Below are 21,777 nucleotides of genomic sequence, written 5' to 3'. Positions count from 1 at the left end.
TGAGCTGTTAATGTTAGTGCTGCTATGAATTACATGAATTAAATAATGGTATTTTTAACCATTGTAACTTGACAACTTTTTTTACTTAAAAATGTTTTAATTTTAAATTATGATTTTAGTTCTTCCTGCTGTTTTAATATTTTCAACTGTAGGCTTTAAATATTTCTATATGTATCAATTATTTCATTTTCTAATATTTCAACAAAGAGAAAATTAGAGGGAAATTGAAATAGCAGACATATTAGATATTATTTCAGGTTTTCTTTGATTACATTAGCCTGGTTACTTAGGCTTCATTTCGTCATCATTACTGTCATTTTATACTTCTTGGAGTGTCATTATAAAACCATGAAAAAATGATCATATAACATCCTTCCTTGATAACGATTACCCTATATGACCAAGAGAAAAACTAATAAAACTATCCTAAACACTATTTACCTATCCCTTTACCTCTCTTCCTTATATTTTTGAGTAGAGTTACTTCATAAAATATTAAAATCTCAAGTTCTTTGCTGTGTAGGCAGAGTGGTTTTTTTTCCCCCCTTTGTTTGGATTCTCAACATACATGTGTTGTTCTATTGCTTCAACAACTAACTAGTACCTTCAGATAGGTAACTCCAGACTAGAAAATATAAATTTGGCACATACAGATATTCATGTGTATATCATTTAAGTGGAATTCCTATTACGGGGGTTGTTAAAAGAAAACTATCTTAAATTGGATGAACATTTACTACATAGCACTAGCAAAAGTTCAAAATTATTTTGTCTCTATATAATTTCTCTATGCCCTCTCTCATTTCCTCAGATTTTAATTGCCTTCTTTAGAAAGGACATATGAATACTTAGCCCTTCCTATTGATTTTAATTAAACCCATTTTGACTTTACATAACAATTTTATTGCGACTCACGAAGCTACTTACAAAGAAACTTAAAACGAATAACCATGCAGAATGACTTTTTCCTTTTCCTCTCCGTTGCACATAGCTGATTGTATAGCAAATTATAACAACCAACTGGATAACAAACAAACAAATCTGATGCTCCCTGAGTCAACTGTTTATGGTGATGTGGACCTTAGTAACAAAATCAATGAGATGAAAACCTTCAATAGCCCAAATCTGAAGGACGGGCGTTTTGTCAATCCATCAGGGCAGCCCACTCCTTACGCCACCACCCAGCTCATCCAGTCCAACCTCAGCAACAACATGAACAATGGCAGTGGGGACCCCAGCGAGAAGCACTGGAAGCCACCTGGACAGCAGAAACAGGAAGTGGCACCAATTCAGTATAACATCATGGAGCAAAACAAACTGAACAAAGGTGAAGAGCTTTATTCCCATGCTTTTCTTTCTTGGTCCCCTTAACCCTTCAGCACTACATGTCCAGACTTCTCTGGGATGAGCAAGTGAAATCTTCCTTTTGTTACTCACAGTTCCTTAAGTCTTTGTCTTCAAAGTTTCCAGTGTCAAAGAGTTAATTAGCACAACAATAACCTTGGAAAATTGATTTTATAATAATATATAACTATTTTCAAATGGTTTTGAGATTAATTCAAATTTAATCGTAGGTGAGGGATTGCTTGGCGCAATCTTTTATTCATAAGGCAGATGTACAACCGTCCCAATACCTCACATTTTAAATAAATAGACTATCCCATTCTTTCCACTGGAGAATGGAAGATAATTGCTTCTATATGGTCATATAAACGAATGGCATTTTTATATCCAACTGAAGAAAAAAAATTAAATTAAGCTTGAGCTGGAGAAGTGGTTCAGTTTGTTGGATTTCTCCTACCTCGTGTGGTTACTAAGACTGCTGCACTGTATGGGTTTAGAGCCTACATTTTTTTTTTTGGTTGACTTGATTGAAGTCTGTCAGGATAGAACCTAAGATAAATGTTGTATTAACTGGTAGCAGCAGAATAGTATTTTATAGCCTGAGGGGGATGTTTCTCTATTATAGTATGTGTGTGCGTTGGAAGAGGTATGTATTTGATTTCTTTGTAGTCCTATAGGCTACTGTTTTAATAGCAATGACTTGCAGAGTTCTACCTCTAGGGAAAAAAAGAAATCCTCTAATATGAATAGATCAGGGCAATTTTGCACAGGTGTCCAGGTAAATGATACCTTTTATTGTAGAAAATTAGAGCCACAGGTTTATTTTCTTTAGCCTTGAGTTGTGACCATTTTCTTCAAAAATAAAATGTATGACAGTCAGAGATTACAAAAAGGTAACTTTGAGAAACATTCTGTTTGTTCAAGTTAGTGTTGTATATTTTAACGGTAGAGTCATCCAGCTTTTTTCTAAGTTTAAGAAAAACACTTGATTGGCATAAAAATCCAGTTCGGTAAATATTTGTTAAGACTCTTGTACAAGATCATGACAAAGGCTGACAAAGGTGGAGAAGACAGTTTCTGAAGTCCTGTCATTTACAGTGGGAATTACAGCTATTGTTATATTACTCTTCCTTAGTATATGGCTTTACTGTGGACTTTGGAAGGCTCTGACAGTCCTCTAAACAAATATTTCAGAGCTCTTTTTTATTGTTTATATACTGCTTGTAACAGACTTGGTATGTCAACTGTGGTAAAGACCCTGGAATGCAACTAAACTGACAGATTATGACTCAGTACATTCCAGTAGCAAATTTATCATTTGGATTTTTACCTTTGCCTAAGTAAGCAGAAGCATTCCTGTGGCAGATTGAGATACTTTGTTTTCTTATCATGGATATGTTTTTTTTATTAGATATAATCTTGCTGACAGGTTTCATGGGTTTTTTTTATTCTAAATGTTTTAAATGATTTGCAGACATGGTACCTTCCTGATTTCTAAGGGTTAAAATTATTTTGTTGTTAACATTTTTAAAGTTAAGAAGTGAAGCAATTCTGATTTCTGCCTTAGCTGATTTGAAAATATTTTAAAGAGAAGAAATCGTCCCTCATATGATTTGTTCATACCTGTGTTTAGTCTGATTTATATGAAGGAGATGATGCAAAGAATCTGTATTTTATAAATCTTAAAGGAAACGTGCCTATCTTTCTTGACTTTTCCTCCTTTAGACTTACATACAACTTAGAAAATGCTCAACATATTAACTTAAAAGCCTAATTGCTGGTTAATGACTAAGGCATCAAAGAGAAAGTAAAAGTGTTTTTTTTTTCCATCTGAAATGTCTAGATTATCGAGCAAATGACACAATTCCTCCAACTATCCCATACAACCAGTCATACGACCAGAATACAGGAGGATCTTACAACAGTTCAGACCGGGGCAGTAGTACATCTGGTAAGTATGGAGAACCAAAGAGAAAGGCAATCTCTCCTTTTAAAAAGATGATATCTTCCAGGATTACAAATTGAATGTGAATCAACTGATACACACATATGGCATGTTTAATCACTATATATAAGTTGAAATTTTTCAGGCATCAGTCTTATCACTGCAATTTGAGAGACAGTCCATTCACTAAACCATTATATGTTCATTTTGTAATGAAGATTAAGGATCTTATTCTCGTCCTTGTTAATGAACTTTTATAAAGCCAGAAGCATGGACTAGACTTGAAAGGCAGTTGAAACTTCTTTTTTGCCCTTGGCTGAGATAAAACTAAAGGCATTGGACATATAGTTAATCTGCTAAATTTGTTACCATTTGAAACAGGCTATAAAGCACATAAAATCCAAGTACACTTGAGCACATTCACAAGTCTAAGAGACAATAGCATGAGATCTAGGGAAAATAGGAACCTGCCTCAGTTTATAATCTCTCTACTATCCCTCAGTTCTTGCTCCAAAGCCTCATAAAGCGATCTCCCAACTGAAGTGTGTAAGTGCCTTGGAAGCCACAACGCAGCCCTTCCCTGTGGTCTTCATGCTGTTGCAGCTGCTTGCCAGCTGTTTGCCTGATAGGGATTGCAGATGGGAATCTGCTGGTACTTAAGTCCTGTTTTTCTAATTAAAGTTGGTTCATTAATAGAACTAACATGTGGCAAGTCACACCATGATGAGAACAAAACCAACTGATCTTGACTCATATGTTTCTCCAGGAGAGGGTAGAAATATCACCTCCCAATACCCAGATTGAAGTTGATGCTAGATGCTTTTAGCCAGTGTCTCTTCTCTTCTTATGAAATGAATATGACCTTTGCATTTTATCATTTTCCCTTGACTAAGGCATGCCGATTTGACACCTTTAAGCCTGCATTTTGTCACTGATTGAAACTATTCCTATTTGAATTAAAGGAGCATAGAAATACCTCTTTCCCTTTTTTAGAGCTACTCTTATTCTATGTGTTGTTTGATTTTTTTTTTAACAAATAAAATCTCACTAAGGATTTTTGCTTTAAGGAAATAAACCTCGAATTAACAGGAACTGTTTTAAGGATCTACTCTTGGGAAAACCGTAGAAAATATTTTAATATTTGATATTTCATGCCATTTTATTTTTGAATTCTTAGCCACTTAAAGAGAAAATCATATCTTAATGGGGGAAAAACATGATTCTATATTATTAATTTTAAAATGACTTTCTCCATATTTCAGCTTAGAGCTTAGATATCTAGATCCTGGTTTTCTGCTGTTATTCTAGATATCTAGATTCTAGATATCTAGATCCTGGTTTTTCTGTTATTCACTGTATTATGTGAATATTTGGTAAAAAGATACAAAGATGTATAACTTAGTGTTAATTAGGGAACAGAATGAAGCAAGCAAGTGACGTCTAGGAAAAATTTGTAATTTTAGGCATCTTAGGACAGACGGACTAGCTAGAGTAGATAGATGTTCGTCACGAAATCAAGAGGAAGGCACTGGTTATGGTCAAGTCCATGATGACTGCACGATCATTCTGATACATTCTGATACAGCTGAGTGGAAGAAGAGAGAATGGTCACAGACATGCAGAGGCCTGGCAGTCATATTTTATCAATAACAGCCAGTCCCTTGGCCCACACTTGGTACAATAACATACCCGTTCAAGAAATTCTGGCTTAACAAACATCAGTCATTGGACTGAAAATCCCCAAGAGACTTGAAAAAAATAAGGGTCATTGAATATACTAAAACCTGTCTCATGCACCATGTAACTTGGAACTCTTTCAGAGAGGTTAAAACTAAAAAGACCAATAAAACTCACTGATTTGGGGGATCTTGTGAGAAAACAATTATAGGCTCATCATCTATAATTTCCATAAGCATCTAAAGTATCATACTGGAGGAGGAAGATAAAGATTATTTTATCCCCAAGTATCTTTTGACCCAAAACTATTTTAAACTGAGTACTCTAAAATGTACGTTTACCTGTGTTTAAAGAATATGCCAAATCTAAAATCAGAACACTGGGCACTTGAATAATTGGGCTATTTCAAACTACCGTAAATGTTCAAGCAACATCATTTTACTCTAAGCCACAATTTTATAGAAAGTGTGGCTAAAAACACTTCTATCCTTTTTAAAAATCACTTCTCTGCTTCTTTTGTTGTTAGTTATATTAGTTCTCCCAGCAATAATTTTCATCTGTACCTGCCTTTCTGACGAAAACTAGTAATTTCATTGTGCCTAAAACATTTCAATGGACAAGTACAAATTATATATATTCAGTGATTTAATGCAACAGTGGAACTCTAATAGATCGTATCTGTATCATATTGTATTTTAGGTTCCAGCAATTAAATAATAGAAAGGCACTTCAGAAAATATGTCTACAGCTCATTTGTTTTAGGTGATAATCCATAATGCAATTAATTGCTGTAAGAAGATCACTATTAACGATATGACTTGTAAAATTCATTTACGGCTTTATTGCTCTTTCGCTATTTATTTTGCAGTTAAACTTGGCAATCCTTTGCATGTTCTGTTGTACAAAGTTCTATTAAGATGAATGAAGAAAAGCATATTTATCTGCTCATATATATATGAATTATAAGATCATATTTACAGGAAATAATTCACCTGTGGGTAAGAGAAAAATCTTCAAGGCCACAAGTAAAAGACTTGGGTTTTCTTTCTTTTCAAGGGAGTCAAGGGCACAAGAAAGGGGCACGGACACCCAAAGTTCCCAAACAGGGTGGCATGAACTGGGCAGACCTGCTTCCTCCTCCCCCAGCACATCCTCCGCCTCACAGCAATAGTGAAGAGTACAGCATTTCTGTAGATGAAAGGTAAGAAGAATTTCAGAATAGATGTACGTGGAAAGTCTCGCTCCTTAAACCCATAGTGAGTAATTATTAAACTAGATCACCAAGGGAAGACATCCCTAAGGTCCAGGAACATTTGTCTTGGAGAAAACAATGCTACTATGTCAGCAGGGCTTGGAAAACATCCTCAGTGCTGCCAAAAGAAAAGAAAAGAAAAGAAAAGAAAAAGGAATTTGTGCCCTAGAAGCTTCTTTTGGAACTAAGAATTACGAGTCATGAACATACACACACATACAATTTGCATGTATATTTTACGTTATAGAGATATAACTGACATATATAATCATGAATGTATAAACATATAGAAGATCACATACATATATATCATGATATACACCGTCATGATTTTGTCATTTTTAAATATCAAAATTTCCATTGCATATTCTTGAATTTTCATAAAATAAATATGTGAATGTGTACCGCAGCTAAGGTATCCTGAAAAATTTTGTTCGTTCCTAGATATTATCACATTATGCTGAACACTGTGGGAATTTAAACTTCCTGAATTGTCTCTCACAAGGTTTTAACAAGTGTAACTAATCATAGGACAGTGATGAGGAAGTTGATGTGCTTTGCTGTCACTGCAGATTCCGTAGAACTGGACATCATTCCTCCCAAAAAAGCAAAGCTGGTGCCTCATTTGTATAGTCAATGGAGGAGGACTCACGTGACATAGATAATTAACAAAAAAATATGAAATCTACCTGAAACTACTGTATTTTTAGTGACTCCTGTAAACATAAAGATGCTGTTCTTTCATTCTCCACAAAAAAGTAGTTTTACTCCTCCATGTATGCCAAGAAACAAAGCCTCTGTACCTTTCTTTTTCCAGTCATTTAATTAGCAAATACTGAGCCATTACTCCTAGGGGAAATACAGGGATAGGTTCCTGCAAGTCCCTGGCCATGCATTTTTGTCATCTGATCCATACATAATCTTGTTTTATGTGTGTTTTTGTTTCAAGACACCTTATGTAATATGTATCATTGATTCATTTACATGGAACTCCCAGCCAATAGTGCTATAGGTCCTGCCTGGGTAAAGCTTATCTAATGTACCTATTTTCTCTGTTAGGGCACGTCATAGCCTTTTGCACTTAGGAGCACTAGATCACAGAGGCTACTTTAAACAGGTAAATTATCAATATAGAGCAAAAAGTTGAGAATAATGTGGCACTATATAGACTGTAGAAAGGATACTTGTTACAGTATGAAAGCTGAAACAAGAAGGTAGAGTGACTCAGATTTTTCACCATAAGTATTGACTTTGGGGTTAAAAATAAATTTTAGCAAGTAGGTGAATTTGCAAGTATGGAATCTACAAAAAAAATGAGGATTGACTATTTTTATAAAAATTCATTTTCTGGGCTATATTAACAACATGTATTGCTATTTTAATCCACCATATAATGGACTAAAATGAAATAAGGGGATATAGTTTTTTAAAAGCCTGTAAGATGAAATGGTGCCCCAAAGGGAGAGACTGATTGTATGTGGGAAGAATGGAGGTTTCCTGATCTGCTGGCTTTGTTCTTGACTTGGACAAATGATACAGTTCTCAATCAAGAGGAGGGGTTTTATGGACATTGGGACCACACAGAGATGTGGTCTCCTGGAGGACAAAGATGAAACAATGGGAGGGAGGGAGAGGAAACTGGGAAGGCAGGTGTAAGCCAGATTACAGGTACTGGAATGTCTTGTTTTGGTATTAGTATTTTTCTCTCTAGTCAATTAGAGAGCCACTTATTACTATGCAGCAAATGAATGATCTGAGAGTGATGTGTATTATAATAAAGTAATTTTGGAAGCAATGTGAGGACTCAGAAGGATAGAGTGACTGGAGACAAGGAGATCAATTAAAAGTTTATTGCAGTAGCACATACAACAGATTTTAGAAAGGTAATAGATTCTGGAGATTTTTAGAGATGAAACAGAGATGAACTAGGGAACAGTTCGAGGTAGAAGAGAGAGAGAGGAATAAGTCAAGATGACTACAAGATTTTTAGTTTCGACAAGTGAACAAATTGCTGTTACTTGTTGAGACAGAAAACAGAAATGATGTCAAAGGGAGGTAGTGGGATTGGTAAAATAAAGGAAGATACAAAGAAATTATGTTATGGGAGCATCATGTTTCCTGAGTTCAGGTGAACAAGGCAGGTGGTGGAGAATGAACGAAAGAGAGAGGTAACATCAACACAGTTTATATAATGCAGTAAATTACTGCCATCCGAATCAATAACCATTTGCCCTGGGGTTGGAGAAAAGAGAAAGACATGTTTCCCAGATCCATCTAGAGTTTCCACACAGCTCTAGCAGAGGAGTAGTGGGGCATTTTATTGTTTATTGACTATTTTATTTATTGTGTTTTTTATTCAATATCCTAAATGCAAGCCAACTACTCCATTTTGTGCTCAACTGAAGCAATAGTGATCTATCATAATTTCAGAGAAAAGGTGGATTTTCAGGAAAGGATTTTTCAAGCGTAATTTTTCTCAGAGGTTAACCTATCATCTCTGGGTCATCTGTAGGACCACCCCCCTGAGTCTTTTAGAGATCATGTTGAAGTGGGAGCATAGAATAAGTAAACCACATTTAAGAAGTACCAAGTTTAACTGCATTAAAGAGATTTCTTTATTGCATGACTTCTCAGAGCCTATAATATGCTAATGCAAATTGTAACCACTCAGAGAAAAATATTATATGTAGCATTTGCAAACCTTTATGATAGCGAGCTATTTTTTTTATGTTTATTTATTTTTGAAAGAGAGAGAGACAGAGCACGAGTGGGGAAGGGGCAGAGAGAGAGAGAGGAAGACACAGAATCCAAAGCAGACTTCAGGCCCCGAGCTGGCAGCACAGAGCCCGATGCTGGGCTCAAACCCATGAGCTGTGAGATCATGACCCAAGCTGAAGTCCAGTGCTCAATCGACTGAGCCACCCGGGTACCCCGTGAACTTTTTTTTTTTTAACAATATTCCCTTAACATGGCTCACAACGTTCAGATTAAAAAAAATTTTTTTTGAAGCTGACCATTCCACTAACTATACAAATAATTCCTTTGAATAGCCTGCAGTAAATCCAGCTGTGCTTATGATTTGTTTTTTTAGTTATGACCAAGAAATGCCGTGTCCTGTGCCACCAGCCAGGATGTATTTGCAACAGGACGAACTGGAAGAGGAGGAAGATGAACGAGGCCCCACCCCCCCTGTACGGGGAGCAGCTTCTTCTCCAGCTGCTGTGTCTTACAGCCATCAGTCCACTGCGACACTGACCCCGTCTCCACAAGAAGAACTCCAGCCCATGTTACAGGATTGCCCGGAGGAGATTGGCCACATGCAGCACCAACCCGATAGGAGGTACATTGTCACTAGCCTTTTGCTGACAAATCAGATAATTTCCACTCTGAAGTGGCATTTGGAGAACGCTATTATATGGAGTAATTTTCATGTCACATAGCCTTTTTCCCAGTACCGTCATGCAGTAAGCCCCAGTAATTAACATATCAAGTAGTAGTGTTGACCAGAACATTAGATTAATTGATCCCAGTGAACTTGCAACCATAAAATAATGTGCGTTACTACTCACCCACTTATGATAATTGCATTCATAAGCACATGGAGAGCATGTGGTGTATATATATATATATATATATATATATATACATATACATATGTATATATGTATATATATATATATATATATATATATATATATACATATACATATGTATATATGTATATATATATATATATATGGCTTGCTACTCTTAGAGCATTTTATTGATGATGCCTGTTTTTGCATTTTAGTTTTCCTTATGCATGGGTAAGTCACTGCTTTGGACTGTGGAAAGATTTTCTCCTGTCTTTTTAAGTTAAGTCTGCATAGTGATTTGTTCCCTCCTCGCTGTAATGTTGCAAAAGGAGTTTGGTATATTCATTTTGCTTTGATCTTAGATACCCTTATTTTGGTTGAAATATTAGGTTGGAGTCCTTTTGTCCGGTTTACTAAATTGTGTGTGTGCGTGCGTGTGTGTGTGTGTGTGTGTGTTGGATTTTTTTTTAACCAAAATTCAGCATTGCCAACCAATACATTTTTGTTATACACAAATAAATACTTCACTTGTCATTTCTACCACGTAAAAGCTATTACCGCATTATGTTAGCTCCTTTCATTGTTGATGATTTTGTTTGTACTATTTCATTACCCTTGAGACATTATATTTCACACACATATATATTTGTGTATATATATATTCACAAAACTTTCTGTATTCCTAATATCATTTGAAACTGAGTATATTTGCCTCAGAAGATCGTCCTTCAATTTGCTTGAATAAATAATGCATTCTGATTTATACTGCTTGAATTCTGTAGATTAAAATAGAATTTGCAATGTTTATTAATTATTCTATCAGTAAGAGGTTCTTACCAAATTCAAATCATATACTCTCTAAAATAAAGGAGGTAGTTAAGCCTTCTTGTGTGTCACAAGGGGGAATTTAGATTGCCATACATTTGCCTTTAATAGTGTTAACCCTTGAAACCTCATGGAGAATGAGAACAAATAAGACGTCTCTTTCCCTATTAAGGTCACAGACCATCTCCACTGCTTTTATTTGAAGCACATGAGAGGCTCATGGAGGCTCTGAGTCCTGAAATCTCTCAGCATCCTCCTTCCATTCTCTCAGATCACCTGTTTCCCCACCATTCTCCTCTGTGTTGTAAATGACACACAGTAGCTTCTTCCCAGTAAACTCCTTCTCTCATGTTCATGTTATCCTCTCCACCTTCCTCAAATCAGTCACAATCAGTTCACCTTTTATCTACCCTGATTTTCCAGCTTCTTCCTCTTCCGTAGGTTCTTCTTTTCTTCACTGTTAATCCTACTGCTTTTCAATGTTCCCCTTTCTTAGCCTCCTATTCTAGTTATCTGCTCCCCTTCTACTCCATAGGGCTGTTTAATGAACTCTGCCTCACACTTCAGCCCACTGCATTCTGACTCCTACCATTTTGCTTCTGTTAGTCTACAGAAAGTAACCTACTAATGGTCAGTCTAAAGACTTGTCCATCTTTGGGGCACCTAGGTGGCTCAGTTGATTAAGTGTCTGACTCTTGATTTCAACTCTGGTCATGGTCTCACAGTTTTGGGGATCGAGCCCTGTATCAGGCTCTGTGCTGACAGTGCCGAATATGCTTGGGATTTTCTTTCTCCCTCTCTCTCTTCCCCTCCCTCCCCCTCTCTTTCAATAAATAAATAAATAAATAAATAAATACTCTTTTTTTTTTAAAGACTTGTCCATCTTTATCATGCATAAGCTTTCTGCAGTGTTGGCAAATTTATAAGTTTTTGTGGGACTTAGATGAGATAATGTATGTAAAGAATCTGAAGATAATAGTTTCCTACTGTCCTCACCTTTATGCCATCATCCCATTACTTGGTTCAATGATTACTTATATTCTGACGGCTTTCAAATTTATTTAGCCAGACCACCCTTTTTCCTGAGCACCACAATGGTATTTTCACTTGGACATCTCACACTACACTTGTCCCAAACCAAATTCTTTGTCTTTGCACTTGACCTTTCAAACTTGTTCCATTTCCTCCTTTGTTGGCTATCTTGTTTAGCATCATTAATCCTTATTTATTTGACTCACATATTAAAAATAAAGTAGTTGGGGTGCCTGGGTGGCTCAGTCGGCTGGGCGTCCGACTTTGGCTCAGGTCATGATCTCACAGTCCATGGGTTCAAGCCCTGCGTCGGGCTCTGTGCTGACAGCTCAGAGCCTGGAGCCTGCTTTGGATTCTGTGTCTCCCTCTCTCTCTGCCCCTCCCCTGCTCATGCTCTGTCTCTCTCTGTCTCAAAAATAAATAAAAACATTAAAAAATTTAAAAAAAAATAAAAATAGTCAAAAATCACAAAAAGTGTGTCATTTTTAGATCAGCTGAATTATCCTGTTGTTTACTTTCTTCTCCTATCTTTCTACCATTCCCTAAATTAAATCATTCACAACCCCTTCATTTCTGACTTCAAAATATCTTTTGTTCTTTTTGTTTCCATTCCTATAGCTACTGAGGCAGGCCCACCATCCCTATCCCTTGAAGCTCTGCCATATTCTTGAACTGATCTGCACTTTTCTGTTCACCCTCCCAAGTTATCTTTCTTTATACACCACAAGTCTGGTAATGTGCCCCTGCATTCAGAGTCAGGTCTTGCTGTTTCAGCCCAGTGGTCAAAGCCTTCCTCAGTCCTTTCCCCTTTACTTACCTGCTCCCTCCCAGTCTCCATACACCTTCTTTTCTAATTACTTTGTTTGAAATTCCCTGAATTTGCCTTAAATTAACCAGCATCTGGTCAGAATTGCCACTTCCTGGCCCAGAAAGGGCTGCTCTAGAGCTGGCAGGAGAGGCAGACCACTCTTGCCTCTCATGGCCGTCACCAAAATTTGTAGTGTCCTCACTAGGCACACATGTGTTAGCACATGCTGTTTCTTTGATTGCCTGGGCAAGCACTTCTCATCCTTCCAGACCCTGTTAAAATGCATCCCGTCTGTAAGACTCTCATCTGGCTGCCTGGCAAAAATCAACCGATTCTTTTCTTTTCTCCTCACAATGGTCTTTTCACAGCTCTGCTACCATGCTGATGAGTTTTCATGTTGCATTACGGTTTGCTGTTGGTACGTCTGTTTTGCTATTTAAATTAAAAACTCTCTGAGGGCAGAGCTCATGCCTCACTCGTGTCATTGAGATTCTACAAAGCTTACCTCACTAAGTGTTTGATGAAGGGAGTCTGATACCACAGGACAACTAGAGTTGACTTACCCCCTGCTGCTTTAGGGGATGAATACTTACATGAACTCAAAATGAGCATGCATAATTGGCAAATGTATTGGTTACCTGCACTTAAAATCCTATTTAATGATTTCCAGCCTTTTTTATTTTTTTTTTCAACGTTTATTTATTTTTGGGACAGAGAGAGACAGAGCATGAACGGGGGAGGGGCAGAGAGAGAGGGAGACACAGAATCGGAAACCGGCTCCAGGCTCCGAGCCATCAGCCCAGAGCCCGACGCGGGGCTCGAACTCACGGACCGCGAGATCGTGACCTGGCTGAAGTCGGACGCTTAACCGACTGCGCCACCCAGGCGCCCCTTTCCAGCCTTTTTTAAATGATGATTTTCAGTCTATGAAGGTATTAAGAACTTTGTTTTCAAGATTGTGGCTGGAAATAACACTGGACAGTAATAAGAAGTAGGTGTGGCCCATTATACGACAGTCACAAAAAACTGCAATGGCTCTTTTATCACACAGTTATATTCTGCATGTTTACTATAGAAATATTTGATAATACAGATAAACAAAATGAGAATGCAAAAGTACCAATGATAGGTGTCGTCAGAAATAGTCACTGTTAAGACTTCAGTAAAGATCTTTGCAGTTTCTCATCTCTGTATATACTTACATTGCTTTGAATTTGTGACGTGCACATGTTATTTGATAAGCTACTCTTCACTGAATGGTGTATTTTTCCACATCAATACCTTTTTATTTAGATATTCATATTAAACAAAAGCATACTGTGATTTACTTAAACAATTCCTTAACATTGGAATTTAAGTTACGTCTACATTTTTGATACAGTGCTGTAATTCTCATCTCTAGTTAAGTCTTTGAGTAACACCTCCTCTCAAACCCTTGACCTATTCAGATGCCTGCCCCATCAGCGGATGGCTTCTGTTTCTCATCATCCTGCCACCCCCCTAATGACGTACTCATTAAAGATAGATAGCTATTTCTCTACAGATTTCGCTCTGAGCATCAGACCCTTATATCCAAGTACTCGTTCCTATAGATTTCAGCTGCTTAAATATCACTGAGAACAATACACATATCTCCAGCCATAAAGGCACTTTCCTACCTCCGACAGCCATTTTCTCTCGCCTGTATTACTGTAATGGTCCATAAGTGGTCTTGTTGCCTTTAGCCTTGCCCCTTCTTCAATCTAATCTTCCTGCTGCAGACTGTGCAGAGGCATTTTTCCTAAAATGCAGCACTGATCAAGTCTCTCCATTGCTTAAAATCTCTCAATGGCTTCCCATTTCCCTTAGAATAAAGGCAAGATTCCTTAATGTAGCAATCAAAGCCCTTTGTGATCTGACCCCTGCATGCCTTCCCATCCTTATTCATCACCACTCACCTCTTCTCTGTTCATGGTGCCTTCACTCTAAGTTTCTTCTAGTTCCTGGAATGATCAGTGTTCTCACCCACCTTGAGGTCTTTCCACATGCCATCCTGTTTTCCGGGAACACCATTATCCTCACTCTTTTTTGGAACTAACACTTATGTATCTTTTAGATCCAAGATTAAATGGTAGAGGCTCTCCACAGAATCTTTTTCTGATGTCCCAACTCTGAGATAGGAGCCTATTCTATGTGTTTCCACAACACCTTAGACATCCTCCGTTTGTGGATACCTTATTATCATTGCACACTTAATTAATTGTTTGTCTCCTTTACTGGATTAGAAGCCCCTTCAGGTGAAGAACAAATCTACTTATTCAGCAGAATTTCTAACATGATGCTTGACTTCCGCTTTCTATTGCCGCCTAACAAACTACTCTAAAACTTAGTTACCTAAAACAACCATTTTATTTTCCTCACAATTCCATGAATCAGGAATTCAAAAAAGATTCACCTGGGCAATTCATCTCTAATCCACATGGCTTCATTTGGTCTGTTGAGGCTGGAAGAGTCACTTTGAGATCAGTTTTTTTACTCATGTGTCTGATATCTCAATACCCTGTGGCTTCTCTCTGTCTCTACCTCAGGTCTCATCTGTTACGGTCTCTTCAATCGTAGACCAGGCTTCTTGTAACATGGGGATCTCAGGGTTGTGGCACTTCTTACATGACAGCAGGCTTCCAGGAAGGCAGGAAGAGGAAGTTTCCAGGCCAGTTAAAAGCCACACTCAGAACTGACACAGTTTCCTTTTGCTGTATTCCATTGGTCAAAGTGGTCACAGGGTCCACCTGGATTCAGGAGTATAGAACTAAATTCCCTCTCTGGATGGGGGAGTGGCAAGTTCTCATCCAGAAGAGCATTTGGAATGGGAGATATTCTCATGGGCATCGTTGCAAAATACACTCTGCTGTGGCCTGATATATAGTTGGCTCTATTAAGTATGTATGCCTTAAAATCATATCCATTTATGACTCGAGTATAAAGCATTCCCCAGGCTTTTTTTGCTTGTGATTCCTTTGGTCTCTGAACCTAGCAGTCCTCACTGTAATAGGGGCAGAGTGAATATTTAAAGAATGAATTCATTTTTTACTGTTTATTGATTAGGGGCATAAATAAACAGTATGATGTATATTAGTAAGAAATTACTGAACTAAAACCATTATATCACTGCAACATTTAATTAAACATTTCAGACTGGCTTTAATATGGATATTGCCATTCTGGCATTCTAATGAGTTTGTAGATGTTCTCTTCTTGTCTAATACTAGGTAAACTAGGTGACCAACATAATAGTAATCTTTCTTCTCCCTTTTCAGACAGTAACTATGAAAATCATATAATTAAACTTATTTGTGTATACTGTTTCAAAAAGTGGTCCTACTGAGTTTACTGTAGTCGATATTTAGCAAAAAATTCTCAAGTAGAAAAAGTAATTTTCAGGTATGGGCTAAGAGATTTACCGATGTCTTATTAATATAGACAAACTGAATATGATACATTTGGAAAGAAAAGACAGTAAAAAGGCAAAGGAGAATTAAATATCTTGTCTATTTACTAACTGGGTAGTGGTTAATTCTACAGAGTATTGAAGCTACAACAGTTTTAGAGAAAAGCTCAAAAGTATACATTTCCCCCTTTGTCTTTTGCCTGGTAAATTGTATGTGGTGAACTATATAAACACCTGCTTTCATAAATTAATGGCATTGTTTCCTGTCTTCTCTCGAACATGTTTATGAAGACATCATTTTTGCAGGAGCCTAGAGTATTGTGATTTGCAGTCATATACTCGTACATTATTTCAGAAGATGTTGAAACCCCTCAGGGAGAAAAATCTAGAGGGTTGAGGTTCATTTGTGGCAAGTCCCACTTGAGTGCGGCATCTTGAAATAGCTTTTTGTTTTCAAATAGAATATATTGCATATTTCAAACTGTACATGTTTATCACACATTCCCTGGGCTTGCCTTATTTACAGATGGTTTGAATAAATTTTTCTCTCTTTCCTCAGCATTTGCACAGGGATAGTAGTTAAAAGCCAGGCCTTGTTTAACATGGAGCTGCCTTTGCTGTACAAATGTGAATTATCCAAATACAACAATGCTGGCTTCCTTTCATAGCGAAATTGGCTGTTCTACATCCCTTTATTGATGGTCAGAATAGTCCCCTTTGTGCTAGAAAGTCTTACATGTCTTTAAAAAAAGAAGTTTCTTGTGGTATTTTGGATGTGCATGCTGACAAAGACTGTAAATTGACTTTTAAGTATGGTATTTTATTGCAGTCCAAATTAAACAAAGATTTTCCTCTTATGTGTACAACACAGTCCATACTGAAACAATTATCCATTTTAATCTCTTAAATAATTTCAGCTTTGGCATATTCTCCATATTTCTTTTATTGCCACACGCAGATGCATTAGAAACCACCCAGAAAAAAAAAATAGCACATTAAAGAACTGTGTACGTATGTACATATATATGTGTGTGTGTAAATTATTATGTTACATATTGTATGTATGTATATGTATATGTGTGTATATGTGTATGTATGTGTATATGTATGTAATAACATCATTCCTAGAAGGAAGGTGTTAACCTGAGAAATGAAATGTGGGATTGAATTCTATATTTGATACATACTAGTAGTGGGAATTTGGGCAAGGTCTTTAATTTTTCTTAATTTCAGTACCTCATCTGTAAAATGATAATAAAAGCAGTTCCGTGGAAAGCTATTGTAAGAATCAAATGAGTTGGGGCACCTGGGTGGCTCAGTCGGTTAAGAACCTGACTCTTGATTTCAGCTCAGGTCAGGATCTCACTGTGAATTTGAGGTCCACATCGAATTCTGTGCTGACAGAACGGAGCCTGCTTGGGATTCTCTCTGTCTGTCTGTCTGTCTGTCTCCCCACTTGCCCCCCACCCCCGCCTCTCCCCTGCTCTCTCTTTCTCTCTTTCTCTCTCTCTTTCTCAAAATAGATAATAAACATTTTTTTAAAGAATCAAATGAGTTAGTATTATAAAATATACTTAGTTACAAAACAAGTGCTCAATAAATTAGTTATAGTATTTAAATGATCATTTATTTTTAATGCTTTCTATTTGTGTTAACAAAACATGTTGATTGAAGTGTCTCAATTCAGTGAATTAAAAAGCACAAAACGTTTTTCTTTGAGTCTCTGCCATCTCACCCTCAAAACTGTGCTTTATTGAACTTCCTTTATTTCACTACAGTAGGTCCCTTAGATTTTGACCAGATCCTCTATGACTTTGTTTGTTTGCTTTTTTTTTTTAATTTATTTAAGGCCCAATCCTATTTTTTTTTTAATTTTAATTCCGGTATAGGTAACGCACAGTGTTATATTAGTTTCAGGTGTACAATATAGGGGTACAGCAGTTCTTTACATTACTCAGCACTCAGCACCCGCAAGTGCCCTCCTTAATCCCCATCACCTATTTCACCAATCCCCCACCCACCTCCCCTTTGCTAACCATCTGTTTGCTAACCATCTGTTAAGAGCCTGTTTTTTGGTTTGAATCTTTTTTTTCCTTTAGTCATTTTTTTGTTTCTTTTTTTTCTTAAATTCCAATTCTGTTCATTTTACAACTATAATCGTGCACTTCCAGACATCCTTTGCAGATAGTATCTGTCTGTGGTTGTGGTGGCATGGAGTGAGAGGGCATTCCCTGCTTTTAGCCACTTTCATCCTCCTCCCTCTTCGGGATCCATTCTCCTAAAGGTAAGGCAAGGAAGAGGGAACTTAAAAAAGGACAAGGTAGTTGAAGATCCAGTCTTCTCCTTGGTTAGCCCCGATGAGTATTTTATGTCATCTGGCTTGTGAGTATTATAAGAATGGTGAGGGAAATGGGCTGGCACCAACTTCCTCCCTGATGAAGGACTCAATCCTGGGCAGCATCTCTAGGCATTTGTAGTCCTTGAACAATTCAGCCACATCTTTAGGTGGATTACCAGCCAGTGAAATGCATGCTGTGTCTTTCCTAGCCCCCCGAACCGTGGAGGTGACCAGATGGCACTCGATCCTTGTCTTACACTCCTCTAGGGCTTATGCTCAGGTTGGCAGACTGGTGTGGAATCTATCCTCCTTACTTCTCAAAGGCACAGGATTTGAAAACGTATTGTTATGACCCTTCCAAATGACATTGTCCCTTATGTCATCTCTTTAACCTTGCTTAGAGAGCATTGGGACTGTTGAGTCAGACACTGACTAAGCAGTCGTTCAACTAGAAATCACTAGGGTCTTCCTTTTTGTCAGACACTTTTGTACATTAGGAGTTAATCTCTGGGCATTCTCCCCCGCTCCCCCATTGGGAATAACTTCTTTCCACAAACCTTACTTCACTGAAGTCAGAACACCCTCTGTCCTCTCAGTCATCTTTGCATCTTATACTCGCTGTGGGTGACGGTGTCAGATGGTGGTAGAAGGATACCTGATGTTGTTCTCCAGATCTGTGGAGAGACGACTGAAAGTAGTTATTGGTAACTCTGTGAACTTAAGTTGGACAATACCACTCACATTGTCCTCAGCTTTTGCCCTTAACTAATTCCAGTATATCAAGAAAATACCTTTAAGCTTTTTATTTAACAGACAGGTGGAATAATGGTGAAAGTGATAGGCTTGAAAATAGCTAATCACCTTTGGTGTATAATTAATTCAGAGAAAAAATGCTCTTGGCATGCATAGCCTTTTATTTTAATAGAATCTAAAGGAAATTGTCATATGCTGAATGTGTAATTGTTCCATCCTATGAAATTCTCCTCTCTGTAGTCAGAACAGATGAGTCCATTTGCTTGGAATGGTAGGAGTCGAAATGAAGAGAAGGGAAAGAAACAGGTTTATGGAGCAATCTGTTTCAGAACTGATGTCTGTTGTCTTTGGTAATAATAATCTATCAGTAGTATTCAATAAGCTTTAAGACAAGTACATAGGCATATGTTTCCAAAGAATGTTTTACTTCTCCTTTTTTAATTGAATATAATCCAAAAGATAAAACATAAGGAGACTTACAGGTAGCTGAGTATATTCTGTTAACCTTGAATTAAAAGAAAGCCCAGCTTGGTTAAATTAGCTTCACAGAAGCAAAGATCAAATCAGTGTACTCGTGAATTTCTTGGATAATGTATTTTGTGTATGTCCTAATAACGAGCTGAGCCAAACCTGTTTATTCATCTTCCTGCAGACGGCAGCCTGTGAGTCCCCCTCCACCACCACGACCGATTTCCCCACCACATACCTATGGCTACATTTCAGGACCTCTTGTCTCAGATATGGATACGGATGCTCCAGAAGAGGAAGAAGATGAAGCAGACATGGAAGTGGCCAAGATGCAGACCAGACGGCTTTTGTTACGTGGGCTTGAGCAGACCCCTGCCTCCAGTGTAGGGGACCTCGAGAGCTCTGTCACTGGGTCCATGATCAATGGCTGGGGCTCAGCCTCAGAGGAGGACAACATTTCCAGTGGACGCTCCAGTGTTAGTTCTTCCGACGGCTCCTTCTTCACCGATGCCGATTTTGCCCAGGCAGTGGCGGCAGCAGCAGAGTATGCTGGCCTCAAAGTGGCACGTCGCCAAATGCAGGATGCCGCTGGTAAGTTGTGCACTTTTTACCAAGTTGGAAAAGGAAACTCGGTATGTTTATGTCACTTGATAATTACCGCCTATGATCTTGCGTCTGATGTGAAATGCAACTATTACTACTGCCTTTTATTTGCTGCCTAAGGAAACTAAGTTTCAAGAATATGACATAACTCAGTTATTCCCTTTCTCCTGACAAGACTTTTTAAATCTTCTGGTTTATTTTTATTTAATAAATCCTGTATGTGAGTGGCAGTCCCTGGGAAGTTCTTGTTTTTACAGAAGTCGTAGCAGATATGTATACGGTTTCTTTAGGTTTGCCTATAGTCAGCTGAGGTTTGTGTTACACGATTTTTTTTTAAGGTGCAAAAAGCAACCAAAATAGAATTCATTGTGATAGTTCTCTTATACTGTTATCTAGGAGAAATAAATAAATTTCCAGAGGGGGAAACGCCACCATTGGAAAATGTGCTGTTTGTCCTTAACTCCCATGCTCTTCATGCCCTCTCAGAAGACTACTTTAATGAGAAAGGTAGAAAGATGTGTGTAATATGCATATATTTTCAAGCATACATGTTTCATATTTAAAGTAAACATTTTAATCTAATAACTTGGAGATAAAGTTAATCCAAGTGCTCGTGTGTTTTTTTCTGTTTTCTTTTTTCATTACCAGTAGCCTGTTTACAATGATCATATATCTATCCTTACGTTTTGACCCATTTTTATTTATCTCCTACTCCCAACCTTGAATAAATAATATGGAAAGGGAAAGAATTTAGATTTAAGCCAAACATTTATCATATAACATTTATATCCATACAATGTAATATATGCATATATATACATATTTTACATTCATATACACATTGTGTGTATATGAATTTCTGGTAGCCAAAAAAATACAAATATTTGAGTAAAATAATGTAGCCAGCAAAACACATTTCACAGAAATAAACAACTATCACAACATATCAGTAATTGCTATCTTGTTTTGTTGTTTTCTTTTTCTTAATTTAGTAATTGTCACATAGGTACTTTGCCCTGTTCTCTTCAGATACTGGATTGGTCATTATTTTTTATCATTTATTGAATATATTCAGAGAAAATAAAGTTATTTCTATATGTTATTTATCAGGAATGTGTTGTGGGAGAAAAAAAGTCTAATAATACCTTTCGACCTTTTTTGTAGAACATGTATTTATTTCAGCCATGCTAATATTTTACAAAATTCAACCAAATTTCCCCTTTTTTCCCTCAGTAGCTACTAAATATAGTAAAATAACTATCCATACCTACCTGTCCTCCTTAATAAATAACATCTAACTGTATACATAGCTTTTATTTCTTCTTATTTTTTAATCCTCTATTAAAAAAAAAAGAAAGTGAAATTAAGCCTCCCAAACTACTGCTTTCAGATTTCATTAAGGGTGTGTTTCAGTTCATTAAATCAACAAAACACTGAAATAACATCAAAAATTCATCTGTAAACGACCTTACGCCTCAGGGTCTATGAGCAGTAGATGGCTTTACACAATAGAATGAAGAATGTGCTCAGTCCCAGCCCTAATTCTCTCTTTTCATGGGTATGTAACTTTAATTGTAATAGTCTCCATCATGGCTAAAGAGAGTTTGGTTTAATATTTTATTGTATTGTAATTTAGTGGCACTTCTGGTTTTCGTTTGACTCATAATTATAATGAACTAAACATGCATTGGCCTCTGCCTGTTAAAATGGTCTTTTCAAGAAGGGGTGCT

General features: G+C 37.2%; 1 protein-coding gene across 9 annotated transcripts in view; it reads left to right on the top strand.

The window, feature by feature from the left end:
• Window positions 1-21,777, top strand: part of ROBO1 (roundabout guidance receptor 1) — a 1,145,602-nt gene that overhangs the window by 1,105,363 nt on the left and 18,462 nt on the right. For 7 of the 9 annotated variants that reach the window (XM_043593873.1, XM_043593874.1, XM_043593879.1 and 4 more), the window contains 5 exons: window positions 992-1,327; window positions 3,188-3,295; window positions 6,023-6,167; window positions 9,310-9,558; window positions 19,629-20,035. In XM_043593873.1, the coding sequence (XP_043449808.1) occupies window positions 992-1,327; window positions 3,188-3,295; window positions 6,023-6,167; window positions 9,310-9,558; window positions 19,629-20,035 (1,245 nt within the window). The remainder of the gene's footprint in view (window positions 1-991; window positions 1,328-3,187; window positions 3,296-6,022; window positions 6,168-9,309; window positions 9,559-19,628; window positions 20,036-21,777) is intronic. The other 2 variants (XM_043593878.1, XM_043593880.1) reach the window with 1 other exon arrangement.

Source organism: Prionailurus bengalensis, chromosome C2 (genome assembly GCF_016509475.1).
Source record: "Prionailurus bengalensis isolate Pbe53 chromosome C2, Fcat_Pben_1.1_paternal_pri, whole genome shotgun sequence".
Taxonomy (NCBI): domain Eukaryota; kingdom Metazoa; phylum Chordata; class Mammalia; order Carnivora; family Felidae; genus Prionailurus; species Prionailurus bengalensis.
The sequence above is the reverse complement of the archived record's forward strand: the minus strand, read 5'-3'. Positions and strand labels throughout refer to the sequence as shown.